Source organism: Psammomys obesus, unplaced genomic scaffold, assembly GCF_907164565.1.
Source record: "Psammomys obesus unplaced genomic scaffold, mPsaObe1.curated_primary_1811, whole genome shotgun sequence".
NCBI lineage: Eukaryota > Metazoa > Chordata > Mammalia > Rodentia > Muridae > Psammomys > Psammomys obesus.
In genome coordinates, this window is record NW_026587216.1 from 38301284 (window position 1) to 38327832 (window position 26549).

At 40.4% G+C, this 26549-nt stretch overlaps 1 protein-coding gene across 2 annotated transcripts in view; it reads right to left on the bottom strand.

Moving 5' to 3' along the window:
* Positions 1 to 330: 330 nt before the first annotated feature.
* Ca8 (carbonic anhydrase 8) overlaps positions 331 to 26549 on the bottom strand; it is a 91935-nt gene continuing 65716 nt past the window's right edge. The window contains exons 8-9 of one of the 2 annotated variants that reach the window (XM_055603434.1): positions 17093 to 17262; positions 331 to 757 (exon numbers count right to left, since the gene is read on the bottom strand). In XM_055603434.1, the coding sequence (XP_055459409.1) occupies positions 17128 to 17262 (135 nt within the window). In that variant the 3' untranslated portion in view covers positions 331 to 757; positions 17093 to 17127. Of the gene's footprint in view, positions 758 to 16144; positions 16286 to 17092; positions 17263 to 26549 lie in introns of those variants that run through there. The other variant, XM_055603435.1, reaches the window with a different exon arrangement.

Here is a 26549-nt window from a genome sequence, read left to right on the forward strand (position 1 = left end):
ACCTCACCACAGAAGAGCAACCTATAAAGAATTTTGATGTCTTATAAAGTGTACAATACTAAATTAATATAGACTACCTTTGAATTCATATTTCTATTATGGAAACAAAGCTGTTACTGGGATGCTGTGTCCATCTTTTTTCCTATTTCTCATGCTATTCTTAACTTCGTAGAAACCATACTTTCAGATATGTCATAACTATATTATATTCAATTAAATTATTTTTTAAAATAATATATATAAAGTATTTTTGCATTAGCTCTAAATTCATTTGCCATGACAAACCAGCTTGACATTAAATTTGGTACGATTTAAAAAAAAAACACGAGATAATTTTTGAGGCCTTCATGACATTCTAGGCTGTTGTAGATCAAAACTCTTATTTTATTATGAAGAATTACAATAGGCTGGAAGTGAGCAAGACTTGGCTGTGGAAATGTTTTTTTTTCATATTGTTATATGATACAATCATATTAACAGGTCTGGAAGCTACTTTCATTCTTTCTACACATAAGCAATAAGCAGTATGTGCAAAAGTATGAACACCAGAAGCTGTGGTGTATGCATACACACTGAGTTTCGTTACGATAACAGCAGTTCTAATATTTCATAACAGCATGCTATATAGACAGTGGTCACAGATAGTCATCAAAGCTGGAGTAGCTGAAGATAATGCAAGCTTGAGGGTTAAGACAAAGCTGCCACTCAAGAATTTCCATTCCGCATCCAAGGGCTCCGTGCGACCACTGTCTTCTTCCTAAAGCAAAGAGAATGAAGCGGTTAGGTGACTGGCACCCTTTCACAGCATCTGAAAAGCCTTTCTAGAGTCCAAATAAATATGGTGGAAATTAAAGATGATTGAATGTAAAAATTTTTAAATATCTTCTCAGGTTTTCTATCTTTGTTATTTTCTTATAAAGTCTACCATAATTTTATTTCTATGTCAGAAAAGAATTAGAATACAATATCATAGCCACAGATATTTTCAACTGAATTAATACTTGAGTTATATCACAAACTAAATACTTACATGTGAAGTCTAGTAAATAAAAATAAAGCTTTAAATTGCTATGAGTTCATATGCAATAGTCATGGTGGATAGGAACAACTTCTTGGTCAAAAAGCATCTTAAAGGTCCTACGCCTTACCCAGTTAAATGTAGGATAATACATGAAACAGTACTTTGGGGGGATAACAAACCACAGGTTGCCCAATGAGGAGATTTGAATGAGAATGGCCTCTACAGGCCATGTTTGAATACTTGGTCCCCAGTTGGGAAGGATTAGGAGGTATGTAGAAGCGAATCACTAGGAGCAGGCTTTGAGGTTTTACTACCCAGTTAGCTGTCTCTGGCTCATGGTTGTGTCTCAAGATTTGGGTTCTAATCTATTTTCCCAGTGTCATGCCTGCCTGACTGCTGCTATGCTCCCCAGCACGATGTTGATGTCATGGACTCTAGTCCTCTCAAACCATGAGCCCCAAATTAAATACTTTCTTTTATAAGTTGCTTTGGCCATGGTGTTTTTATAGCAATTGAAAAGTAACTAAGACACCGATTAGGTCCTGATGCTCTCATGCAGATGCCCAGTGTGGTGCTTTCAGACAATAGCTATCCATTCAAAGACATAGTGCATCTTAGGGGTATAGCTCAGTGGCACAGCACCTGCCCAGCATGTGGTTCAATCTCTCAGCACCACAAAAGGAAAGGAAAAGCTAAGGATTCATAAACTTTTTGAGAAAAAATAATTTCTGGAAATATATAACAAAGACAAAGACACCTGGTCAATTTTATGTGCAAGATTATTCACCACCAACACAGTAAAAAGTAACTCTTCAACAAAATATAACACATGAAAATACCTTAGAATCATCTATATAGTGTCCCTCTCCATCAGTCCATATGCCTGTATACACTTGCATGTCATGAATGTACACATCTGAACACATATAAAGTTTATAAAACAAAGGATTTTAAATGTTGGGGTATAGAGTTCCAAACGATATTTCAAATAAATACTGTCTAACTATAAATACTTAAATAAACCAGCCTTTTAAAATATTTCAAATTGACAGATTAGGTTGACATGATAGCGCATACAACACAATGTTCTGAGCTATACTGTAGAATGGCCAGATCAAGCTAAACAGTAGATGATTTCCTTATACTATTGTCAATTTGTGGTGAGAATGCTTAAAATCTATTTTATCCATTCTCCAAGAATACACTGTTTTAAACTACAGTCACTATGATGTTCTCTGAAACGCATTCCTAGCTTAAACTTCATAATATGGTCCAACATCTCCTGACTCCTTCTCCATCAAATCTATAATATTGGGCCTCAAATATCTGATTTTTCTAGGGTAAAATAATATGTCAAAATACATATCTTGACAATGATAAACATAAGGAGTACAAATGAAATGCATGAAACTGACTGCTACTCAAATGGATGCACCACATTTAATAAACATGCATGCATTTTCTGCAAAGGAAACAATATATATTGTTTCCCAAAATGTGTTCCGAACAACACTAAAAGTAGGTTGGAAAAACATGTCTAAAAAACCTGAGGAGACTCTAGAAATGGAGTTCTTAACTCAGAATCATCAGGATGTCCTCACCACCTTGCACCATAAATGTCTGAAAGGACATTACATTCAGGATGAAAAGAATCCTTACCGACTTAAGAGATCACCCCACGTCCCAGAGCTCTACCGTTCTCCTTTGGGATAGGCCGCTTTACACACATTCTCTTAAGTTCATAAAGGGAACTTTTACCTGAAGAACATATCCTAATTTCTAGTAAATGTTAAACCCAAACAACAACTAATAAAATATGAATCTGTAATATGCCATGAGTTTTGGTTTCAGACCTGACCTCATATGATCTGACCTCCAGCATATTCCACAGTGCAAAGGCTCACATGTTCACTGGGATCCTTTTCATTTCTGGAGCTCCGGGGGCATGATTAGAAGGTTCTCAGCAAATGCCTACAAAATTCTAATTAATCTTTGGCATGTGATATGCTGGTAAATTTGGATGCTTACTTGCTAAAATATGCCCAAAGAGGAAGTTAGAAACAATGGAATGGAAATACGCTAGGTCTCCTCTGTGCCATTTCACAGAGGCCCAGCATGCTACCTGACCCCAAGCAAATGCCGCGAGGAAGGCGTTATGTGCGCAAGCATGTGTGTATGTACGCCACACACATAGGTACGGACATGCACAAAAAGTATAGCAAAAAGCTGACAACGGCAGGTGTTCCTATTTAACTCTTTTATTTGCATCAAAATTATGTTTAGGCCATTTCCACAATTAAATAAGTAAACGTGTGAGCTATGAAGACTACCTATCCTCTGCCTCCCGTGTCTTGGTGGGGCGGTTTTATGAACATCACAGACCATGATGCTAAGCTCACCATCCAATTTGCTTGGGCTGACTTTCCAAACGGCAGGGGAAGATTTGAGGCTGTTTCCTCCAGTCAGCCGTTCCTCCTCACACACACAGAGGCACGCCACCCAAGACAAGTGCAGAAATCGTTACCAATGTCCCACCCTGTAATTTTGGTTGAATAGATTATTTTATGTTATAGTAATGATAGGTAACAGTCAGAATGAAACTATGTGTTTCACTGGAATTCTTTCTTTCCTGCATGTTGCCTTCTCTGAACAGAGTAAGTACCTTAAGTTTTTCATAATTAGTTGAATTCAGTGCTATCTACCAGCTGCCCTACTTGCTCCAAGAGGTTATGGCATATCTTTGTAGCTGGGTAGTGTGGCATACACCGTTGATCCCAGTACTTGTGAGGCAGAGGCAGGTAGAGCTCCTTGAGTTCAAGGTCAGCCTGGTCTACATAGCAAGTTCAAGACCTGCCCAGGTCCATAGTGAACTCCCGTCTTTGCATTTACATCTCTGCCAAAACCTCTTCTAGACACTCAGTCACAGCTGCACTGACTGATTTCTGTATCTGGGCTCTCACTTCACTGCCACCCTAGGCATGTGCCTTGTTGGTCAGCCGGAGAGCAGACTATCTTTCTGACACTGCACCAGAGCCTGGGTGGAGCAGAAGAAGCCAGGAAATGTGAGTTCTCAGGAAGTCGCTCCTCCACCCTGCTTAAGTGAGGCAGCCCAAGTTCCTTATTGTCAACTCCTGTCTGCCCTCTCCACACCGTAAGCACTTCCAGGCATCTTCCCCTTGGAAGGGGATTTTAAGATATAACTGTTTCTCAAAGAGTATTCAACTAAGATAGCTAACACCATCTTCTTTACCCTCCAATGTGCAGAGATATCTGCTGCAAACTCCCAGGACTCTGAGAGCCCATCACAGAAATGTCCACTTCCTCACATCACCACGCCACCATATGCTTCCCGCTCCTAAAGTCCTGCTTCCCTTATCTTTCATCTTGTTTTCTCATCCTTGCAAATTTGTACATATAAAGAAATACTCTTTTCTGCTATTTGAATGTAATTTGTGGTAAAAAAAAAAAAAAGAATGTCAATGCTCAATCAGTGATCATTATTTGTGAAAAACATTCCTATTGATGGCTTCTGTGTATTTTCAAAACTCTTTCTGATAACCATATCATCTGGTCATCAGAACATGAATCTGTTTGATAAAACAATCTAAAGAAAAATGACAAAGAAACAGAGGTAATCAGGCTTGTATTCTCCTCTTTGGGATGTCTTCCAAATATCCACTTGTATAATAATATAAACAGAATATAAACAGAAAAGCTTAAATGTAGATTACATTTTTCTGTTCTGCAATGATTATTATTCACAATAATGACCTTGAAGTATGACCGCATTCCAAAGTCTGTTAAATCTTCAATTCTTTCAATATAATTATAACAGATGTTATCTTTCATATGCCTATTTTGAACCTTAATTTGTCTTCTATAAAGAGACCCCAGGGAATGCATGCAATTCAGATCCCTCCCTTCAGGGAATTTCCTGAAAGACTACGAACAATACAAATGCACCTGTGCAAACATCCTTCCCCTCAAAGGTCAGAGGCTGACATCAGCGACCATCAGTCTGACTCAGCTGACTATCTACTAAAGCATCCTTTTAAGAACAATAATTGAAGACCAAGTCTCCAAGATGGAAACTTTTAAGAATTGGTGACATGGGGCTAGTGATGGCTCAGCAGCTAAGAGCATGTGTTCTTGAGAGCACCCAGAACATGGTGGCTCACAATCATTCCAAACCTCAGTTCAGGGAACCCAAACTCCTCTTTTGACACCAAAGGTAGCAGGGGCACATAGAGTACACACACATACGTATAGGCAAAACACTCACACACATAAATTGCTTATTATCAACTCTTGTCTGCCCTCTACACAAGGTAAATACTTCTGGGCATCTGCCAGGCCTTGGAACCTAAAAACAAAATTTAACTTAAAAAAACTAAAAGGAAATGGTGATGTGCTGAGAATAAGAACTCCTTTTAAACAGCCATTTCCTGGGGAAGTAGTGGCACATCCCTGGGTGTGTTGTACAAGCTCCGCTGACATGGACTTAGCTGTGCATGCCTGCCTCAGCCCTAGCCTGGAAGCTACTTTAAGCAGCTCAGAGGAGTTGCACACAAAATAAAAGGGCTGAAATTCAATGTGCTTCTATTATAAGCAATGGCACAGAGCTACCTGCTTTTCCCACTATTTCCCACCATAGCCACTAAACACAGGGAAACAAAAGCACAGATAGGGAAGCATCAAAGAAGAGAACAGGAGTGGCAGTTGCTTTTGAATACTCCAAGGTGAGATACTGGGGAACAAGCATCTGGGCTTAGAGCATTGGAAATAAGCAGACACCACAGTTAATTAGTTAAAATTTAATAGAAGCACCCATTGGTGCAATGGGGTAAGAACTACTCAAATTAGAAATCCATTAAACTGTCATTACTGACAAATGCTACCACGGTTTATTTAGAAAACTCAAAATAAATAACTGTATTAGATATGAGAAAGTTACTAGAAGCTGTGTGAAAGGATCATTAGAAAAGCAGGTTCCAACCTAACAAACCATGTTTCCCACAAAACATGCATCAATATGGAAACAAAATGGAGAAAAATGCGAGTCGACATGGGCAAAACATCCATCACGTAACAGTGAGAGCCCATGCTCCATGAATGCCAATCTTGTACTTAACATCGCCTTAAACTGCTTGGTGCCTCCACAAGTCTGAATGACTATTGATAATTCACCCGAGGTCAGGAGACAGTGGAGGGGCTCATTCACCTTCACTGTTCTCACATGCCCAGCCACAACCCAGATGCTTCTGTCCAAATATGCCACCCAGAGGACATGAAGTATAGTTTTACAGTACATGCATGACATAAAATTACAGTACTTGCACTAAACTAATGTCTACCCTCTGTCCCTCAATATTAGAAAAGAAATGAACTCCCTTAAGTGATATGCAAGACTAAGCACACATTCTGGTGCTATTCTTTTCTTCCTTTTGCTTGTGTTTTGTTGTTCTCTTTCGTTGCCTCTATTCTTCTAGTAAAAAAAAAAAAAAAAAAAAAAAGATTCTGTTGTTTGTCTGGACATTTTAAATGTGTAAGGACACCTGATAAGGAGTCTTGTCCACGCTGTCACAACTGCTGCAGTTAGTGCCTATCACCAGACAGAATGATGGGAGTGTCAGGAATGAGCCAAGGGCCCCACGACTCGCTGCAGTGCAAGAGTCAGCTCTGTGCAGGTCGGCAATGATGAGAATTTCCTAAGGATTCAGCTGCCAAAAGTGAAGAGGAACCTCAGCTGGACATATATGACCGGTTACAGCATGAAATGACACAACTCTAGAGGACGGTCATTTACCCCTGACTTAAATAAAACTCTGGTAATTTATTACTAAGAACATTTTAAGAAAATTAGCCATCAACTAGGCCACAGTACAGCTGATTATAGCAGAACACTGGAAATGACCCACATGTGAATACATTTTAGCACACGTTGAAAAGTAACATACTGGAGCTGGCTTAGTGGTTAAGAGCACTTGCTGCTCTCCCAAAGGATCTGGGCCCGGGTCCAAGTAGCCACAGGAGTCTGTAAACATCCTTGACTCCAGTTCCAAGGGAATCCAATGATGAACACCAGGCATGCATGTGGTTTACACACATACATGTAGATCACATCACACGCAAAATAAAATAAATCTTTAGAAATTTTTTTAAATAACCTATATTTAACAAACATAGTTTTCAATGACAAGAAGACATATCATCAAACCAGCAAACAACATAGACAGAATAATCCCATATGGAGCATTACATCCATGTATACAGAGATACATACGCAGATCAAATGTAAACAAGTACTGATGGAATGATGTATGTAACTATCCTTACATAGTTATACTGCAGAACAAATAATATAAACACTTAGATTTTGATTTTTTTATTGTAGCCTCCCCCCACCTCTGAGACACACATTGTATCCTTTTTTGTTTGTTTGTTTGCTTTGCTTTGTTTTTGAAGACAAGAGTTTCTCTGGGCTGTCCCTAACTCACTTTGTAGACCAGGCTGTCCTCGAATTCACAGAGATCCACCTGCCTCTGCCTCCCAGAGTGCTGGGATTACAGGTGTGCGCCACCACGCCTGGCTGCTACAGCTTTAAGTGAGGGTTGAGGATCAGCGTCTCTGTCACAGTCACACCGAGGTCTCATGCTCACATACACACACGCTGCAGGGCCTGCAGCCACACTGGACACCTGGGGCCGGTGATGGCTGTCGCTGGCAGCACAGTTCCAGAGACACAGCTGCTTCACGGAATGCTGTATTGCTTGAATTTTTTTTTTTTTTTACGATGTATACCTATCAACTATATTGGGAGTCATGAAAACATAAGCAAAGAAATAACTCAGAGGTTAGCCTGTTACAGCGTGACTGGGGAGGGAGAGGAGGTGGATTGGATGACAAAAACCCATTCTGTAAAATATTCCCACAGTGGGCGTATGTGAATCGGTGAACCCTCAGAGGAATTAGCAACATGCCCCACAAAGTGAGAGAACACACACTTCCTCCCCGCTTCCTCAGATCATCTCATTCCCAGGGGATTCTCTGAGAGGGAAGAGGAGGCAGAGAGGCCTGAGCTACAGTTGAACAGCTCACTGAGGGGAGTCAACCCCACTGCGGCCTGAATGGCTTTGCTGGTTGTGACCCTAGGCAGGCTACTCAGCACTTCTGTGCCTCAGTTTCTTTAGCTCTAAAATGCAGGTAAGAGCATGTGCCTCTCGGGGTTTGGGGAGTATTAAGTGAGATGCTGAACAGCCCACCATCTGGAGCCATCCATGGTGAGCATTCATACAGGGAGCTTGACCCACTCTGCGGAATAAACCTTCCTGCTTAATAACCGGCCACTCCTCAGCACTGGAGTTATGAAACACTCGAATTAGCTTCTAAACTTATTCAAAGGTAAACCTATTTTGACACTTTCTCCATCTCAGTTAAGACTAAACTAATTAACAAAACCATTTTATACACGACAGTGAGTCACATTTTTCTTCCTTCTTCCTCACTCCCTGGTGTGTTGTAAGGGTGATTGAGTGTCTAATTACTTCTTAATTGAAAGCACATATTCTTCATTTTTCACTAGTTCAGGCTTAATTCTTCTAGTTCAGAAATCAAAGTCAATGAACTTAAGTTGAATTGGGATTTGGGCAGCTATTATGAAAAAGGGTTTGTTTACACTGTGTCTCATTATAAGTAAAGATGAGTTTTTACCTTATTTCCCATGTAAATATTTCAGGTACCAAAATGTGGCATAAATGAACTATTTTGACTATTAGCAACATTGTTATTCTTATTTGTTTTCTGAAGCAATACAGTGATTTTTTTTTTTGCTGTGATCTACTAATTATAATCATTCTTTAAAGAAAAATAATGACATTAAAGAAGCACGGCTGCGCTCTTGAAAAATCAGAATGAATTTGCAGGGCTGCAAATATTCACTGCGGTTTTCCTGCAGTACACAGGTGTAGGAGTCATCCCATGTGAGCTGGAGGACCAGGTAAATCTGAGAACATTTAAAAATACAACCATGTATGTACATCAGACATACACATTCGCTGAGAATATGAGTTCCCCCAACAAGAGAGCATCCCAGCAGGGAGTAGAAGGCACAGTACTTCATGAAGGTGATGGACTATTCCCTTTGGATATTATGCTGGTGTGAATGCTGAAGGAAGTATTTCCAGTGAGCAAAGCCTTAATTTTTTTTTCTCCCTAAGTATGAGGAGCAACCATTTGGAATAATTTAGTTGAGGGCCTCTTCAGGCAAAAGATTAGATTAAAGAGCGTCTTGAGATCCAATTCCATACCACACTCCTCGAAGTCTCTGGAAGTATTGTATTTTCTATAGACAAGCACTGCAGATCTTTAATTCCTAGTAAAGCCCCTTGCAGAATGGACGATGAGAACTCGGAACGAACAACAAGAACAGTAAGAACATGGACCACTTGCAGGGTTTGTTTTAATAAGCATGGGAATGCAGAATAAGCTCCTCCATGGTTGTCATGGATTTACACTTTTAGCAATTTATTTTGAGGAGCTGTTACATAGTGACATTTTCTTGACTGGAGAAATCTCTATATAATCTTAATAAATATTTCACATTCTATCAAAAGTGCTGCGGGTAGATTGTTGCAGCTCTGTCATGAAAACAATTAACTGGGATGTTTAAATAAAATTAAAATAGCCAGAGAATTAAGCAGATCTACGTGCATCTGCCTTTAAAAAAGTCTCTAAGATTTACCATTAAAGTCAATCATTTGTCTCTGGTTATATTCCCACTGAAAACATTTTAACGTAGATGGCTCCTTAGCTTCTGGAGGCTCATGTCAACATCCACACTTTCCTCTTACAAGATCTCTTCTGTGTATGCTTGAATGGTCTAAATGTTTGTCTCCTCCCGATTCTTACCGGCTTAGTATTAGGAAGTAGGGCCTTCAAGAGGAGGTTAGATCATGGAGGCAGAGACCAGGCTATGGTCCTTTCCTTGCTAATACTGATACCATTTCTCTTCTCATCAGTTCAGGTTGACCTTTTGGTTAGAAGCCTTACTTAGTCTTTAATGGCTGAGCTGCCTCCAGTCCTGAGACTGTCGGTTTCTCAAGCACTTTCTGCACGAAAGCAGAATCCTATGTAGTATTGGAGGGGTAGGGGTTAGTGCCCTTAACCTGTACATCAATGAGATGAAAACATTGACAAAGTAAATCAGGGGGGTCAACCACTCTGACTTGCTTCTCTTCTTCCTCAGGAATGTCTAACATCAAGCGACATAGTGCTGGCTAATACAGATCAATTTTCCAGAGCCCATTTCAGAAGACGCTACAGTTAACGCCTAGAACATTAAAGGCACATGTTAATAATGCTACCTTTCCTTGTGGGCTACAACAAAGAACAGAAGACCATCCCACCAAAGGCAGGCATTGCCAGCCAGTCCCATCACTCTTTCTGTGCTGAGCTCACAGTGGAATTCAGAATCTTTAATACTGTCCAGATGGTTTCTGCCGGCTGACTGGAGTTGACATGAGTTTGAGTGCTGTTACGTGTGTCTTACCTTGGCAGCTTTATTTAGAATGCATACAACAGTTTTACATAATCTGATGCTGTAATTATGTAAGTCAGGTTGTGATGACAGATATGGAGACACTACACAGCTCTGGGAGCCATCAGAAGGAAAATATACAGAACAGGTGACATACTAGAAAAGTGGCATAAGGTGAGGGAGCCAGGGTCCTACATGGCCCACCTTTGGACATCAGCCAGCAGAGCACTGAGCCTATATAAAGGGACTGTGCATACAATTGGAGTCCATGAAGCCTTTAACATGAAATGAGCACCCCCCTAGATCTGCCCTTCCTTTCCTAGAGGCATGAAGTAAACAGGGGTCTCTGGGCCCTACATCTCCTAGTTCTGCTTATCCTCACTGGTAACCTTAGACCTTCCAGAACCACAAAGATTCCTTTTGTTTTGGATTTCCTCACACTTGGCAGTCTGCATCCTGCTATTGCTTCCCATCGACGCCACGCAGGGAGGAACCGGGAGGATTCTGGTCCAGAGCACCCCTCAAAAGCCTCCTCTCAGGTCTAACCTACTTATCTGTGGAAAAAGTCTACCCTGCAGCTCCTAGAAGGAAATTCTTTCTTTGGCTGATGTATATTTTCTCAGCTGCCTATTTAGAACCATTTTTATGTCAACACATATCTTTTGAGCAAACGCAAGAGACAAATAGAATATATTTAGATCACATACATTGGTCACAGTCATGATGGCTTTCCTCTGGAAAACATTCCTTGGTGTTAAAAAATCATGAAATTGTATTTCAGGGATCAGAATATACTTAACGCTCAACAAACACAGTAGTTCTAGGCTGCAAAATCTTTTCTTCCCAAATGGCTTTTAAAATTCTCAGGTATGAAAAAAAAAATTAAATCATTTCAGAATTTTTAAACACAGTAAATCATTAACATTTCCAAAATATAAAAAGAAAAAGAGACATACTTCAAGGCAGGAATTACTAGCCTAGTGCAGTAATCATGAAGAGAGCCTTTGCAGCTCTGATATTCTTGACTCTTGGGCTAATAATAATTTTATCACACATAATCCAAACCTAAGAGATGGCTTAGGCACTCCTGATGTTTAGGCATTGTACTGACATCATTCTGTAAGCTTTGGACAATCTATTTCATCCTAAGGGAATGTTATAGGATCTAGTAAACAGGAAACAGCCTGATCTGTTATTAAGTTGTTCAACCCAAGTGGTGCTAACTGAAAACAGCTTTGAACAGCTTTCCATTTACCCTGAAGGGATAATGGGTAGGCTTTAACACTGAGACTCTTCTCACCTTCCCCATACGATCCTTCCTTTCCCATAAGGCTTTGCGTTTTTCTAGCCTAGAATTCTTTCTGGTTACAAAAGAAAACAGATGTGAAATTGATGCTAGCTATTGCCTCATGAAAGCTGAAAAGAAAAAACTATTAATTGCAGAAGCACATGTCGGGAAAAGTTCAATATAGGCAAGGACCTAGAAAGAAAAATGCCAGCAATTCTGAAAAGGGTTTATTTTGGGATGTTTACTGGACTTTTCTTCATTCTTTCTTCTTTCTGGTTGTTGTTACGGTTATTTTTAAGGGGAGAAGAAAATTATTTTTAAAACATGTATAATTGGTGCTTGCAGAGAGTAAATCATTGTGATGCATTGTAGTTAATGGAAAGCTGTGCATGGATTAACGATATTTGAGTCCTGGGTTAGCTACTCTGTTTCAAGTCCAAATGGCTTTTAAATCAGGCTGACACTTAATTAAAACAGGCACATAATTATTTCTGGATCAGTACCAACATTATGATACCAGGCATAATGTATAAACTGAAGCCCAAACCTGGTCTTCTTATGTATTGCTGTGACTAAGATTTGGTTTTTCTGAATCCTATTTTTAAAAATTCAAAGACTCATTAAGACTGGAGAGGTGGTTCAGCAATTAACTTTCTGCTCTTGCAGAGGACCTGTGTTTGGTTTCCAGCACCCACACCGGAATGCTCACAACCTCCTGTAATGCCTGTTCTGGGGAATCTGACGTCCTCTTCTGGCCTCCATGGCCATCTGCACATTTGCAGCATGCACTCACACATACACATAAATAAACATTAAAAAAATACTTTTTAAAACTGAAATAAGTGATGACCCTCTTAGCAGAAATTGTCTCCCTGAAATGTGAGCCATCACTGCTGAACCAAAGAATTCCCAGAACTTTGGCAAGTTATGTGTTAATTTGATAAACAACTACCAATTCCCAATTCATATGTCTTAAATGCTTACATAAAAAAGGTCTCAGATTCCTTATGGGAATAATAATTCTTCTTATCAAAGCCCTCCAGATGTCCAGAAATGGCTCACTTTAAAAACCTGTCATGTTAATTCCAAAACTAAAGTCATTTCAAAAAGCACAGCTGAAATAAATCTGAATTATTTTAAACATTTTTAGGAGAACAAGTACCATGGAATTAGTTCCGAGAGCTTAAACGAAATATTCATGCATTAAATTCAAATAATTTTACTTTAATAAAAATTTGAATTACGTGCCTTAGGGCATTATTAAATATCAAATAAAAAGAACACATCCATAAGTCTGATTTGCCAATATAATTTTATATGGAACTATGACTACATTTGTATTATACATTTAAAGACAAAGGGATCATGCATTCATGAAAAGACAAAATCAGAATTAGAAATTCTTAAGGCTTTCCTTCTTTGAAAAAAAATCTCGATTATAATTAGTTAAAAACGTAGAAAAAAAAGTAAGCATATTTTTTTCTATTAAATAATTAAGGATTTAAAATACACAAAATCTCAGTGCGAGATTTCACTATTTCTGTGCGATAAAGACAGAGAACAGGGATGCATGTTTAGATACTCAGATAGAAGTCACTCATAGATTCCTCTCTAGGACCAGATATGAATCAAACACTCAGAGCAATAATCTCATGTCACTAAACGTGCTGTTTATGGTTAGCAATATTCGAGTAAAGAATGCCAACTACAGTCTGGAAATCCTCTTTTGCTGCCAGGCACCAGTCCCTTTGCACCTCTCTATGACCTTCTCAATGGCCCTCTCCCTGTGGGTCTGTCCTCTCCTTCCCCCAGCTTTCCTGCCACTCTCAGCCTCCTGGTGACCACCCTGTTCCTCAGTTAAGCACAAATCAAGGCACAGACAGGTCTCTAAGTCAGCACTCCCTTCCTCCTTCCTCTTGGGGCACACAAGGATCTTACCAAAACTGGTCTCCCCGGCCTCAGGGTTGCAACCTTTCCAGGTGCAAAGTCTCCGAGACTAAGATCTGTCCCCCGAAAACAAATCGCTAAGCTGCACGCCCTGCTCCTCCTCCACGTATGCAGACAAGTGCTGGTATTTCTTGTGCTGAAAACAAAATCAGCCTCAGCATACTGCTTCACCTGGCCCAGTTTATCATAATAAATACATAAGGTATGTGTGTATGAAACATCACAGTGGATACTGTTGATCTGTGTACTTGATGGGTTAATAGCTTGTTTATTTATTATTTATCTATATCTATATCTATCTATCTATTTATTTATTTATTTATTTTTAGGAAGATCAGCAAAGCCAGGCAGTGCTGGTGTGATAGAAGGACCCAGAGCTTTTCGGGGGAGTTGAGCATACTTTAAGAAACCACCAGGTAGCTGTTTATCAAGTTAAACAAACACTCCTCTGAAAAAGAGTGTTTCCATGCATCGTACCTCGGTCCCCACCTTTCTATTAACTGCAGCCTCTGCAACATGCATCCTCCATTGTTAAGCCACTCTCACCACCAGAGTGGAGACACTCTCCGACCTAAGCCCAGGTGGTGATAAAAAAAAAAAAAAACGGTCGTCAGTCAAGATGTGTACAGCAACCGTTCAGCTTCGCTGTTCAAAAAATGTATTGCTTAAGGCAGTGAATGACCTGTCTTCGCTGTCTTTTGATTACCTCTACTGTAAAGCCCCATATAAAATTGCATAAACAGTCAATTAATCCCTCTGCTCCATTTGAATGCCATATATTTTCCCTCTGTGCCAGATAGTTCCATATTCACACAGACTAATTTTCTGATCTTGGTGCTTAATTTTGATTTTCAACTTGACTGATTAAAAAAAAGTGTCCAGGACATTAGAAAGTTCACCACTGGGTATGTATGTGAAAGTGTTTACATAACATTAGGCCATGCGGGCTCAGAACTATCCAGTGGATTAACGCTCTGGTAGGTTCATATAATGGCATTGATGGAGAGGGTGAGAGGCAGGGACAGGGCCTGGCTGGAGGAAGCAGACGACTGGAGAATGTCCTTTGGACTGTATCCTGCCCTGGCCTCTTTCTGTATATTCTGTATATGTGCTTCCTGTCCACCATGAAGGTCCTCTATCACGTGACACCATCATGTTCTGCCCAAAAGACAGGACCGAGCAACCATGGACTGAACTCTTTGAAACGATAAGCTAAAGTAGCTCCTTCCTCTTAAGATGTTTCTGTCGGATATTTGGTCCAAGCAATGAGAACATTAACCAATGCATCTCTACCCATGAAATTTTAGCAACCTGCCTATATAATCCTACTATTATGACAGACAGGTATCTCTTTATCAACATCCTCCAACTCAAACTCTTTATCTTCCTGGTCCCAAAATGGCCTCCTACAGTTCTCCTGCTGTTACTCAATGGCATTCTACCCATGGTTTCCTAAGACCCAGACCTCAGCATTTAACCTGATGATTCGCTCTCCATCCACCCTTACCCATCTCATCAGTAGATATCATCTACAATTTCTATTTCCTATGCATTACCAACTCTCCATTGCCACTGCTTCCCATCTAAGGTCCAGGCCTCCATGTCTACCATTTAGCTACCCAACAGATTTCTTAAAATTGTTCTGTTCTTGATCTGCTCTACCTTAATTCAATCTACTAAATTTCTTCTTAGGGATACATGGGATAAAGCCAGTCCCCTAAGTCAAAGTCTTTAACATTTTATGACACGTTACATACAGAAGGTTCATGACACATCCACAGTAATGCCAAGATTCCTTAGTGCGGTTGACAGCGTCTGCCGTTTGGGTCTCACTTGCTTCACCCTTTATTTCTATCTCTAAACACACCAGGGTTTCCTTCAGGGACCTCATTGCACCTGTGTCTTACCTCCTCCATAGCAAGCATGCCTTAAAGCCTTTGTAGAAAGATATTTTCTCTTCCTAGAAGTTCCTCTGTCACTTCCTTAGTTCTCCTTATTTACATAATGTATTAATACTTGCTATGGTGTATTTTTCAGCACTCATTTCTCTACTGTCAGACTCTACCTCTGACTCTAGATTCTACAAGGGCAGAAATCATGTATGTCTTTACCTGGGTAAACACACAATTGGTCAGAAGAAGTGCTGAGTAATTATTTGGGGTTTTCATTTTAGCTCTTTGGCTCATCTATGTTGAGATTTGACCTAAAGCACCCTTGAACTTTCTTTCTTTAACATCTGAATTACTCTACAATTCTTCCCATTCTTAACAATGATAAAGCTGCTGGACCTTCACTACCCCAAGTTAGAGAAAGGAGAATTGCACTGGCCAGCTGAGAGAGGAGAATGAATGAGGCTACCGCTTCTACAAGGGCAGTTCTGAGAAACTTCTAGTTGGCCTGAAGACCAGCCGAGTGTGACACGTGATGTGTTATGGTGGGTCCGTAGTGAAACAAAACAGTTCCAGCCCTTAGACGTTTGACATACAATAGAAACCTAAGGAACACACAAATAGATAAATGGAAAAGGGGTCACAAAATGAAGTCTGCGTTAAGTGAAAAGGAGAGGATCACTGTTGAAACTGGTATTTGAGCTCAGCCCAGCGCAGATAAGAGGCCAAATGCGCAAAAGGAAGGAAGTACAGTACAGAGTGAGCAAAGCATACTCCAGGAAATGAGACCGTAGCATAGAACAATAGAAGAAACAGGAAAAGAAGATTGACAAGATGACTTTTTACATCTCCATCAAGAGTGGCCAGGTCGTGAGATTGTGAGCTCTGCAAGGCCTGAGATTTCCATTCAGCTGTGACTTCATAGTGCCTAGTATGTGCTAACTCACATATCACGCCATCCTCTCAACAGTTCATCCTTGGTCCCAGCTCTGTCCTGCTTCTCCAGGCACTGTTCTAGCAGATGTGTCTCGCTTATGCGAAGCAGCTCTGCTACAGTTTCTCTGATTGATACACACTTAGGTGGATTACAAGGTAAAGGATTCCCATACATAGTAACATTTGCATATTTTTATCTTTCCTTTGTTTGTGAGCTCCCTAAAGGTACGTAGTAAGTATGTTGAATTCAATGTCATTCAATAAAATAATGTACAATATTAAAAGAGCTAATATATGTTTCTCGACTTAGGAAATAAAAACTACTTCCCAAGAAACAAACAAAAGAGAGTAATGGTACAGGGGTATGAAAATGCATCATAAATGTATCAAAATGAAGTGCATTTTGGCAGCCAAACTATAGAATGACTTTGGGATACTGGGTTAAGGTAACTCATTTCCTTGTCTGTCTCACATACCCTGATGCAGATGGCTTTGTTCCTGGTCTCTCTGGCTACTGAAATGCAGCTCGGATGACTCTGTCACTCAGGGGCTGGGTAGGTCGGAAATTGTCTCCCAAAATCCCATCACAGCCTTCTACAAGTTCTGCCCCCTTAACATGTGTCCTGAGTCTTCGAAATTCTTCTATCTGGAAAAAAAAAAAGCAGAATTAAAGGGAATTAGCCACTAGCCACACATTAGCAAGTTCAGAGATTCATAAACCATTTAAAATGTGCATAAATTATAGAATAAAAGAAAAATGAAAGGTGAGCTTCAAAGACAGAGGAACAGAGCTGGAGAGAGAGCTCAGTCCTTACAAAAGCATGTTGCCCTGGCAGAGGACCCAAGTTCAGTGCCCAGCACACCGGTCAGGAGGATGCAGCTGCCTGAAACTCCAGCTCCAGGGATACAGTACACACGTCTGGCCCCCAGGGGACTGTGCTCACAGTGTGTTCATGTGTGTATGTGTGTGTGTGTGTGTATACAAACTTTAAAATAATAATAAATCAAAAAATTTGAATAGATTTGGTTGTTCCAGAAATAAGCACATCAGACAAGGCCCTTAAAAGATGACAATAGGAATCTATGTAATTCCAATGTCTATAGAAGCCTACTAGATTTTTAATGTAAAGATTCCATCACACACACACACACACACACACACACACACACACACATATTGTGTCAGCTTAAAACACACACAGAGAAAAAGAGAACAAATGAGTTCTTAGAAGTTTCTCGAGTACATCCCTAACTCACCAGCTCTGATGAAAGTGTGGGTCATCTCATTAGTTATTACATTTGCTACAAGGATTCACGAATTCCTAGAAAATCCACGCCAAACATCCATCTGACAGAGGATTAGTGTCTTGAATATATAAAGAACCCCCCCCCCCAATAAAAACCTAACTAAACACTAAGAAAATAAACAACCTAATTAGAAAGTGGTGAATGGGACCTGGAGAGACAGCTAGCAATTAAGAGTGCAAACTACTCTTTAAAAAGACCTAAGTTCACTGATAGGGGAGGACCTCCTCCCCTTTCATCTGACCCTGTTTTGTCAGGTATCTTCAGGGCTGGCTGCAAAGTCCTCCTCTGTGGACTTGGAAAGGGGCAGGGAGGAGATCAGGGAGGGAGTGTGGGGTTGGGGAGGGAATGAGGGAGCGGGATACAGCTGGGACACAGAGTTAACAAAATGTAACTAAAAAGAAAAAAAAATGTCTCTTTTTCATAGAAAAAAAAAAAAAGACCTAAGTTTAATTCCCAGCACTCGTATCAGTAGGTTCAAAACTGCCTGTAACTATGAACCAAACGGAGAATTCTCAAAAGAAAAAAAAATACAAATGGCTAAGAAACACCTTAAGAAGTACTCAACATCTTTAGTGATCAGAGAAATAAAGATTAAAACACTTTTAGATTCCATGTCACCCAAGTTAGAATGGTCACATGGTCATGATCGGTATACAACCAACCAACAAATACTAGCGTGAATGTGGGAAAGGGATTTTTTATAACTGCTGGTGTGGGTGTAAAATATTTCCACTTTGGAAATAAGTGTAGAGGTTTTAAAACTAGAAGTACAACTATCAAATAACCAAGTTATACCATACCTTGGCACATATCCAAGAACTTTATATCACTAGAAACACATTTTCACATCCATATTCATTGTTGCTCTTTTCATATCCATAATAGATAGAAAATGAAATCGTGCCAAACGTTATCAACTAACAAGTCAATAAGACAACCGTGGTACATACACACAATGGCATATTACTCAGTCATAAAGAAAAATGACATTTGCAAATGAAACTGGAAAAAGTACACAGACAGAGCAGTCAGTCAGACCCAGAAATACACAAGACAAGGGTGGAGAAACTAGCGCAAACGAATTATTAGGAAAAGGTCTTATGGAAACCTACTAGCCGATGAGCTAATTTCAAAATGTAACTTTAAAAGAAATGGGTTCAAATGGAGGCCCCTTACCTTGGTGCACATCGCCGTGCCCTGAGGACATGGGTTAATAAATATGCGTTGCAGTGCCAGGCATGGGACACATCCCTCAGGCGCCCCAAAGCTCCAGAACAGCATAGGGCATCATCATCGCCCTCGCTGCCCACTAGCACTGCATGGGAAGACCTTATTGCTGAACACGCCACACACTGTGACTGCAGGCCACAGAGAAGCCAATCTCAAACTGTCCAGAAAAATTACTCCCTGCTTGTTGGCAAGAGTAAAACATTATTGTTCTTATTAAGAACCTGGATGCGACAATGTTGACCTGCGAGGAGAGATGTGCCATGACATGACTGTTTTATAGGGTGACTAACTGCAAAGACAGAAAGCTGTGCAGAGGCGCAGAATTGGTCAAGGTGATGAAAGGAAGAGACTGAGTGCTCAGCCCTATATGAGACATCTTTAAGAACTTCCCACCAAGGCTGAAGGAGCATCACAGAAGGGGAGGCGGAACCTAAGAGCTGGAGGATGAGGAGCATTGCTGTGAAATGCTGTCTTCTAGACATGACACGGCTATTAGTCATGAATCACAGGAACTGTGATTTGCCTGCATAGACATACTTAAGATGAAGCCATCCAATAGAGATGGGGGTTGGTCCCCAGGCCTGTCCTCTTACTAAGGTACCACTGGTCGGTGACAGCTGCTCATTAGGGAGAGTCAGTATTCTTTGAGGGTATGGCCACTAGTAAGTTTCTCAGGCCCTCTGAGTAGCCCCATGCACATATATGTAGCACTAATTGCTTTTAGTAGGTTATCGTAGAAGAAGAGGATGAGGAAAAGCGAGAAGAGATAAAGATAGGAAAGATGTGAGATGTGAGTGGTGTTGGAGGTTATGTATATGACTATATTTCATTACATACATGTATAAAATGGTAATAAAATTAAACAGATAGCTAAATAAATAAATAAGTAAATAGATAAATTGATGCCTCTATCAGCAAAAGACTGACCCTGCCTCGCATCTAGCATGCTGGGAAACACAGGTGCAAAGGATGTTTCTTGTTCTCCCAAAGTGCAAAGCTGCGTTTCTTAGCCATTTACAGCCCATCTCCCCATCTGAGGTCACCTCTCCACATTATGACTTGCCTGTGACATGTGAAGAGGTTTCTAGGTCTCAGACGACCTCACCTGTCAGGGTTGAGCTTCCGAAGAATCTGGACTCTACCAGATGTGAATGTGACAAGAATGTAACTAACAAGCAACAATATTATGTGCGTTCCCCAAGCTCATCCTACCTGTTCCCCAAGTAACCTAAAATATACATTACTTTGCTAAAATACTACACAGCAATAAGGCACACCCAGGCTTCATTCTTCTCACATGAGGGAACTGAGGCTAGAGAAGCAAAGAAAATATCCAAATTAGCTATTGCTCTTCCCAGCTCCACAACAGCCTCTTCAGAAGCTCCAGTCAGATCAGTACAACTACACCTCGCTTGTCCCCAGTTCTGGGCACTAAAATCTGAACATCCATCCAGACGTGGCAACGTTTTGTAGTTTAAAAAGGTCTGTATCAAAAGAATTCTGTCTTCCTTAAAGAGAAGCAATGCAGATCAGCTAAGTCAGGGCTGCTAACTAAAAGCCTGGACTTCAGGGGGCCAGGAAATCTCCAAATGATAGCAAAAATGTACACGTGCATTCTCCTACATCCACAGCATTCTAATTCTGTCCACTCCCCTAAGTGCTGGAACGCAATGCTGGGGAAAATTAAATGACAGGTTAGATTGCCAGCCTGGTTACAAATACAACTTGTAACGTTTTATTTTTTTTTCCGTGTCTCCAAATACGGATTGGTTTTTCTAAGTGAGGAAAGTCCGGCCCAGCTGGAACTGCCCTGCTGATTTGTGTCTTTCCTGTGTCTACATATTGTGTTTGCATAGCAGTGCCAGTCAGGCAAGTAAACCACTAAATCGTTTCTTTCCCTGGCCCTTAGGTTCCTACACAGTACCCAATGCTTACGGCAACTGAAAACTTCCTAGAATTGAGGCTTCGTGAGAGTCCCTGTTAGTATTTGCTTTCGCCTTGATGTTTTCCCTAAGGCGGGAGAGGGAAAGGCCCCGGGCACTGCAGAGTCCTACACTAGTTCAAAAATAATGCAGTGGCGAGGGAGTGGGTTTGTGGCCAAACATCTGTCATTCTCTCTTGGCTCTGCTACCGGCCATCCTAAATGACCAAATGGCATCACCTCCTTCTGCCCCAATTTCCCCAGTGCAACAGAGAGGACAGCGATGACAACATTCTCAAGGGTGACACAAACAGTAGAAGAAGAAGAAAGAACCCGTGCACAGTTTACTCAGCACACTGCCATCAACGCTCCACTAATGCTAATTACTAACCAGCCGTCCCTGCGCCACTTCCTTTCTGTCAAACCTTTAGCATTTGGAGAGAAATCTTTAGCCGAAAGGGATAGTAAATCAAGCCACTGGGGAAGCCCAGCCTCTCAGCATTCACTTTATATACTTCAAACTCTATGAGGAGTCTGCACCAAAGTTCAAGACCCATGGGAAGGGTCAATGAAGGGTCAATGAAGAGCAGTGTGCTCTAGAAACTTAACTGCCTAAGCACATTATAGGAACTACGTCATCTTTTTTTTTCTGACTTTGAAGCCTATTTTAAAACCTGATTAATTTTATATTTTCTTTTCCTAAGCTGAAGACACATCCCGGGCCACAGCCTGGAGCATGTGATGTTGTATGAAAACAATTTCTTGAGAAGAGATCTAGCCAAGTGCTAGCCTCAACCATTACACTCTGCAGAAAACTACTTCACGAGAATGTTTTTCCCTGATTGCAGTGACATTTTGAAGATTTCAAACATCAGTAGAGATGGAAGGGAAATTCATCTTCCTAGAATGTCATTTTTCTGAAATAACCACCCCTCAAAACCCTTTATCAGCTTAAGCAGCTTCAAATGCATGTGGAGTCAACCCAAGCCAAAAGGAGGGGCTCTGACGAATAACAGAGTAACATTTCAGGATAAAAGTCTTCAATAAACCCAGGAAGCAGGCATTAGAAAGCATCACTAAGCGCAGAAATACAAATAACGCGCCATAGGTCACTGTATGGTTTTGTCGGGTTATTCCATTGAAACATGCTATTCATTTTTAAATAACTTGAAGTGGGGGAAAGAAGAAACGAGACATGAATAAACATCCCACACCCTGGAAAAGAGCCCTATCTTCTGAAGTGATTTATTTGAACAAGTGCTGTGTGTGAACCAGAGAAGCAACCCGACTGACCAGACACGCATTTAACCTCACAGACTCACAAACCAAACTACTGACTAAAAGCCCAACTCTAAAACTGTTTCTTTATGGGTGCATTCAAGAGGCTAGTTCCCATGGTTTGCAGTTTGAGGCAAATTACCTTACAGCAGACCCCTGCTTCTGTGGCCATCCAATCTAACAGGCTTACTCTGATTTCTTTTTCCTGTGTCACTGTGCTAAAAGGACGCATAGAAGTCAGTGCCTTCTATTAACTCATGGACCATAGACATTTTCTTGTTTCCAGGCTTGGGCTACAAATAACATATGAGGGTAGGTATCCCTGCAAGGTACTGAATTCAGTGTCTGTGGTTCCATACACAGGTGGAGAGAAAAAAATCAGACACAGGAAGGCTATGTGATATCACTTATATGAGAATGATAAACAGAAGATATAGAAGCAGAGTAGAAGGGTGGTTACCAAAAGCTTTAGGAAGTAGAAATGGAGAGGAGATGGACAAAGATACAAAGTCTCAGATTTACAAAAAAAAAAACATAGGATCTGGAGATGTACCATATGGTATAACACTTACCACTAACAATATTGTGCTGAGCACTTAAAAGTATTAGTGAGTTAGATCTTGAATTAAGTGATTCCTAACAAGAATACATAATACTAAAGGCCATGAGAAGAAATGTTGGAGGGTTGTCTAACTTACTTTTCTATTCTGTGAAGACAACATAACCAAGGCAAGTGACAGAAGGATTCTTGGGGAGCTCTGATGGTTCTGAATGCAAAGGCCCAAATGGGTTTACATGTCTGAATACTTGGTTCTCAGCTGGTGGAACTGTTTGGGAAGTAAAAAGGAGCTCCAAGATGGCAGCAACCATCATGCACCATATCTGAAGGTCAGAAGAACTCCAAAACTGATGAGTGGTTGGGCAGCTGAAGCCAGAGCATCGACTTTGAGGCTTGCTGGGCTAAAGGGGACAACCCGTGAGCTGGGACAGATTGGATACAGCCCCCCCCCCAATGTCTCCAGGGTCTAAGAGTGGCAAACTATCAACGCCCATGCACCTTCACTTGCTCTGCTTGTCCTGGGGGCACAACAGCTATGGGGAGAGCATAACCCCAGGCACGGAGTGCCTCCTTACTCTAATGGCCAAACAGGGGACCCAAATCTGAGAGTAGAAAACTGTGGGCTCTCTGAGATACCACATACGCCTGCAAGTGAGTGCTTCTGCATGAGAGACTCAGATCTGGGTCCCTCTACCCTAGCAGCCAGACATTGGATCCCTCCCACCCACACCCCCTGCTGTGGGCAACATAGGGATCTCTGGGACAGCATTCTCAACAGTGAAAGCCCTCTTCTGTAGTTTTCCCAGTGGGGTTCAGGCAAATAATTCCTGGAACCAAGATGGTGCAGCTCAGGCAGATCTGAACACTTGGAGCATAATACCAAGCCATTCAGGACACCTGTGAATGCACACTATGCCTGCAAACAGCAAACTGTGCCCGCACCACAACTTGCTCTTACTCTTCTCCCTTTCACTTCGTCCTTCCAGGAAGGCACATGTCCACACATGCTCCTATGCTTGTGCACTTACACCTGCAAACTTCCTCCCTTAGCTGCATCTGAAACACCAACACCCACTCACCAACCATTGGACCATTCTCATCTTCCTGAAGAATACTCCAGACTCCAGAGACAAATGGACCCAGTCTGAAGTACAGGCTCCAGGAACAAACAGCAAAGGCTACAGACCATCAGATGGCTAAAGGCAGGATTAAGAACACATCCAACAAAAATTGGGACATTATGGCTTCACCAGCAACCCCCAAAATCAATGGATATTTTAATTCATCAGAAACACAGGAAAAATTATTTTAAAGCTATGCTTATTGAGTTATTAGAGGCACAAAACGAGGAAACACACAAAACTCTCAAAGAAATACAGGCAAATATAGCCACACAAATAAAGGCACATAAAGAGGAGATGAATAAAAAAAACAATAGATGCTATCATGGAAAGATAGGAATCCACATTCAAACAGATGAAGGAAATGGTGCAAGACATGAAAACAGAATTAGAATTAATAAAGAAAACACAAACAGAAAACCTGGAGCTGGAGAATATAGAGAAAAGATCAGGAACCACAAAGGTAAGCATCACCAACAGAACACAAGAAATGGAAGAGAGAATCTCAAGTGCTGAAGATACAGTTGCAGAAATGATATGTTTCTCAAAGAAAAAATAAAATTGGGAAAGTCTGAAACACAAAACATCCAAGAAATCAAGGACACCATGAAAAGATGAAATCTAATAATAATAGGAATAAACGAAAAAGAAGATTCCAGGCTCCAAGGTCCAGAAAAAAATTTCAAGAAAAATCATCGAAGAAAATTTCCCCAACTTAAAGAAAGGGATGTCCTTAAACATACAAGAGGCTTACAGAACACCAAATAGACTAGACCAGAAAAGAAACACCTCACATTACATAATAGTCAAAACACTAAATCTAAAACAAAGAAAAAATATTAAAAGCAGCAAGGAAAAAAGGCCATGTAACATACAAAAGTAGACCTACCAGAATCATAACAGACTTCTCAACAGAAACCAAGAAAGCCAGAAGGGCCTGAACAGATGTCATGCAGACGCTAAGAGAACACAGATGTCAAACCAGAATACTATACCCAGCAAACCTTTCAGTCAACATAGATGGAGAAAACAAAGTATTCCATGACAAAACTAAACTTAAACAATATCTACACAGCAGCCCAGCCCTACAGAATATACTAGAAGGAAAAATCCATTCTAACAAAATCAACTGTAGCCAAGAAAACACAGACATAGATAACCTCACAACAAAAAATTAAAAAGAAAACAAGCACACAAACACACTATCACCAACTCCACAATTAAAGGCACTAACAATTATTGGTCACTATTATCTTTCAACATCAATGGACTCAACTTTCCAATAAAAAGACACAGACTAACAGAATGGTTGTGGAAACAGGATCCAACATTCTACTGCATCCAAGAAACACACCTTTGCAACAACGACAGATACTATCTCAGAGTAAAAGGCTAGAAAAAGGTTTTCAAGCTAATGGGCCCAGAAAACAAGCTGGAGTAGTTATCCTAGTATCTAATAAAATAGATTTTAAACCAAAATTAATTAAAAAAATGAGGAGGGGCACTTCATTCTCATCAAAGCAAAAATCCAGCATGAGGCCATCACAATCCTGAGCATCTATGCCCTAAATACAAGAGCACCTGCTTTTGTAAATGAAGCATTATTAAAGCTCAAACCACACATCAATCCCAACACCTTAATTACAGGAGACTTCAACACTGCACTCTCACCAAGGGGCAGATCATCAAGAGAGAAGCCAAATAGGAAAGTAATGACACTTAAGAGGTCGTAAATCAAATGGACCTAATAGATGTCTACAGAACTTTTCACCCACACTGAAAAGAGTATACTTTCTTCTCAGTACACCATGGAACTGTCTCCAAAATTGACCATACAGTCAGACTCAGCACACATCAACAGATACAAGAAGATTGAAGTAATCCTTTGTATCCTATCAGACCCCCATGGCATAAAACTAGACCTCAACAAAAACAGAAATAACAAAAAGCCTACACATGCATGGAAAAACTAAACAGCTCTCTACTCGACGACTGCAGGATCAGGGAAGAAATAAAAAAAAAAAAAAAAGAAATTAGAGACTTCCTAAAATTCAATGAAAATAAAGGCAAAACTTACCCAAATTTATGGGACACAATGAAAGCAGTGCTAAATGGAAAGTTCATAGCACTAAGTGCCTTCAGAATGAAGTTTGAGACATCTCATACAAACAACTTAAGGACAAACCTGAAAGCCTTAGGAAAAAAAATAAGCAGACACATCCAAGAGGAGTAAACAATTGGAAATAATTAAACTCAGGGCTGAAATCAATAAATAAATTAGATAAATAAATAAATAAATAAATAGATAAATAAATAAATAAATAAAATTAGAAATAAATAAAACAATTCAAAGAATCAATGAAACCATGAGCTGGTTCTTTGAGAAAATTAAAAAGACAGGTAAACCCTTAGCTAAACTAACTGAAAGTCAGAGAGAAACTATCCAAATCAGCAAAATAAGAAACTAAAAGGGGTACATAATGACAGACACTGAGGAAATTCAAAGAATCATTAGA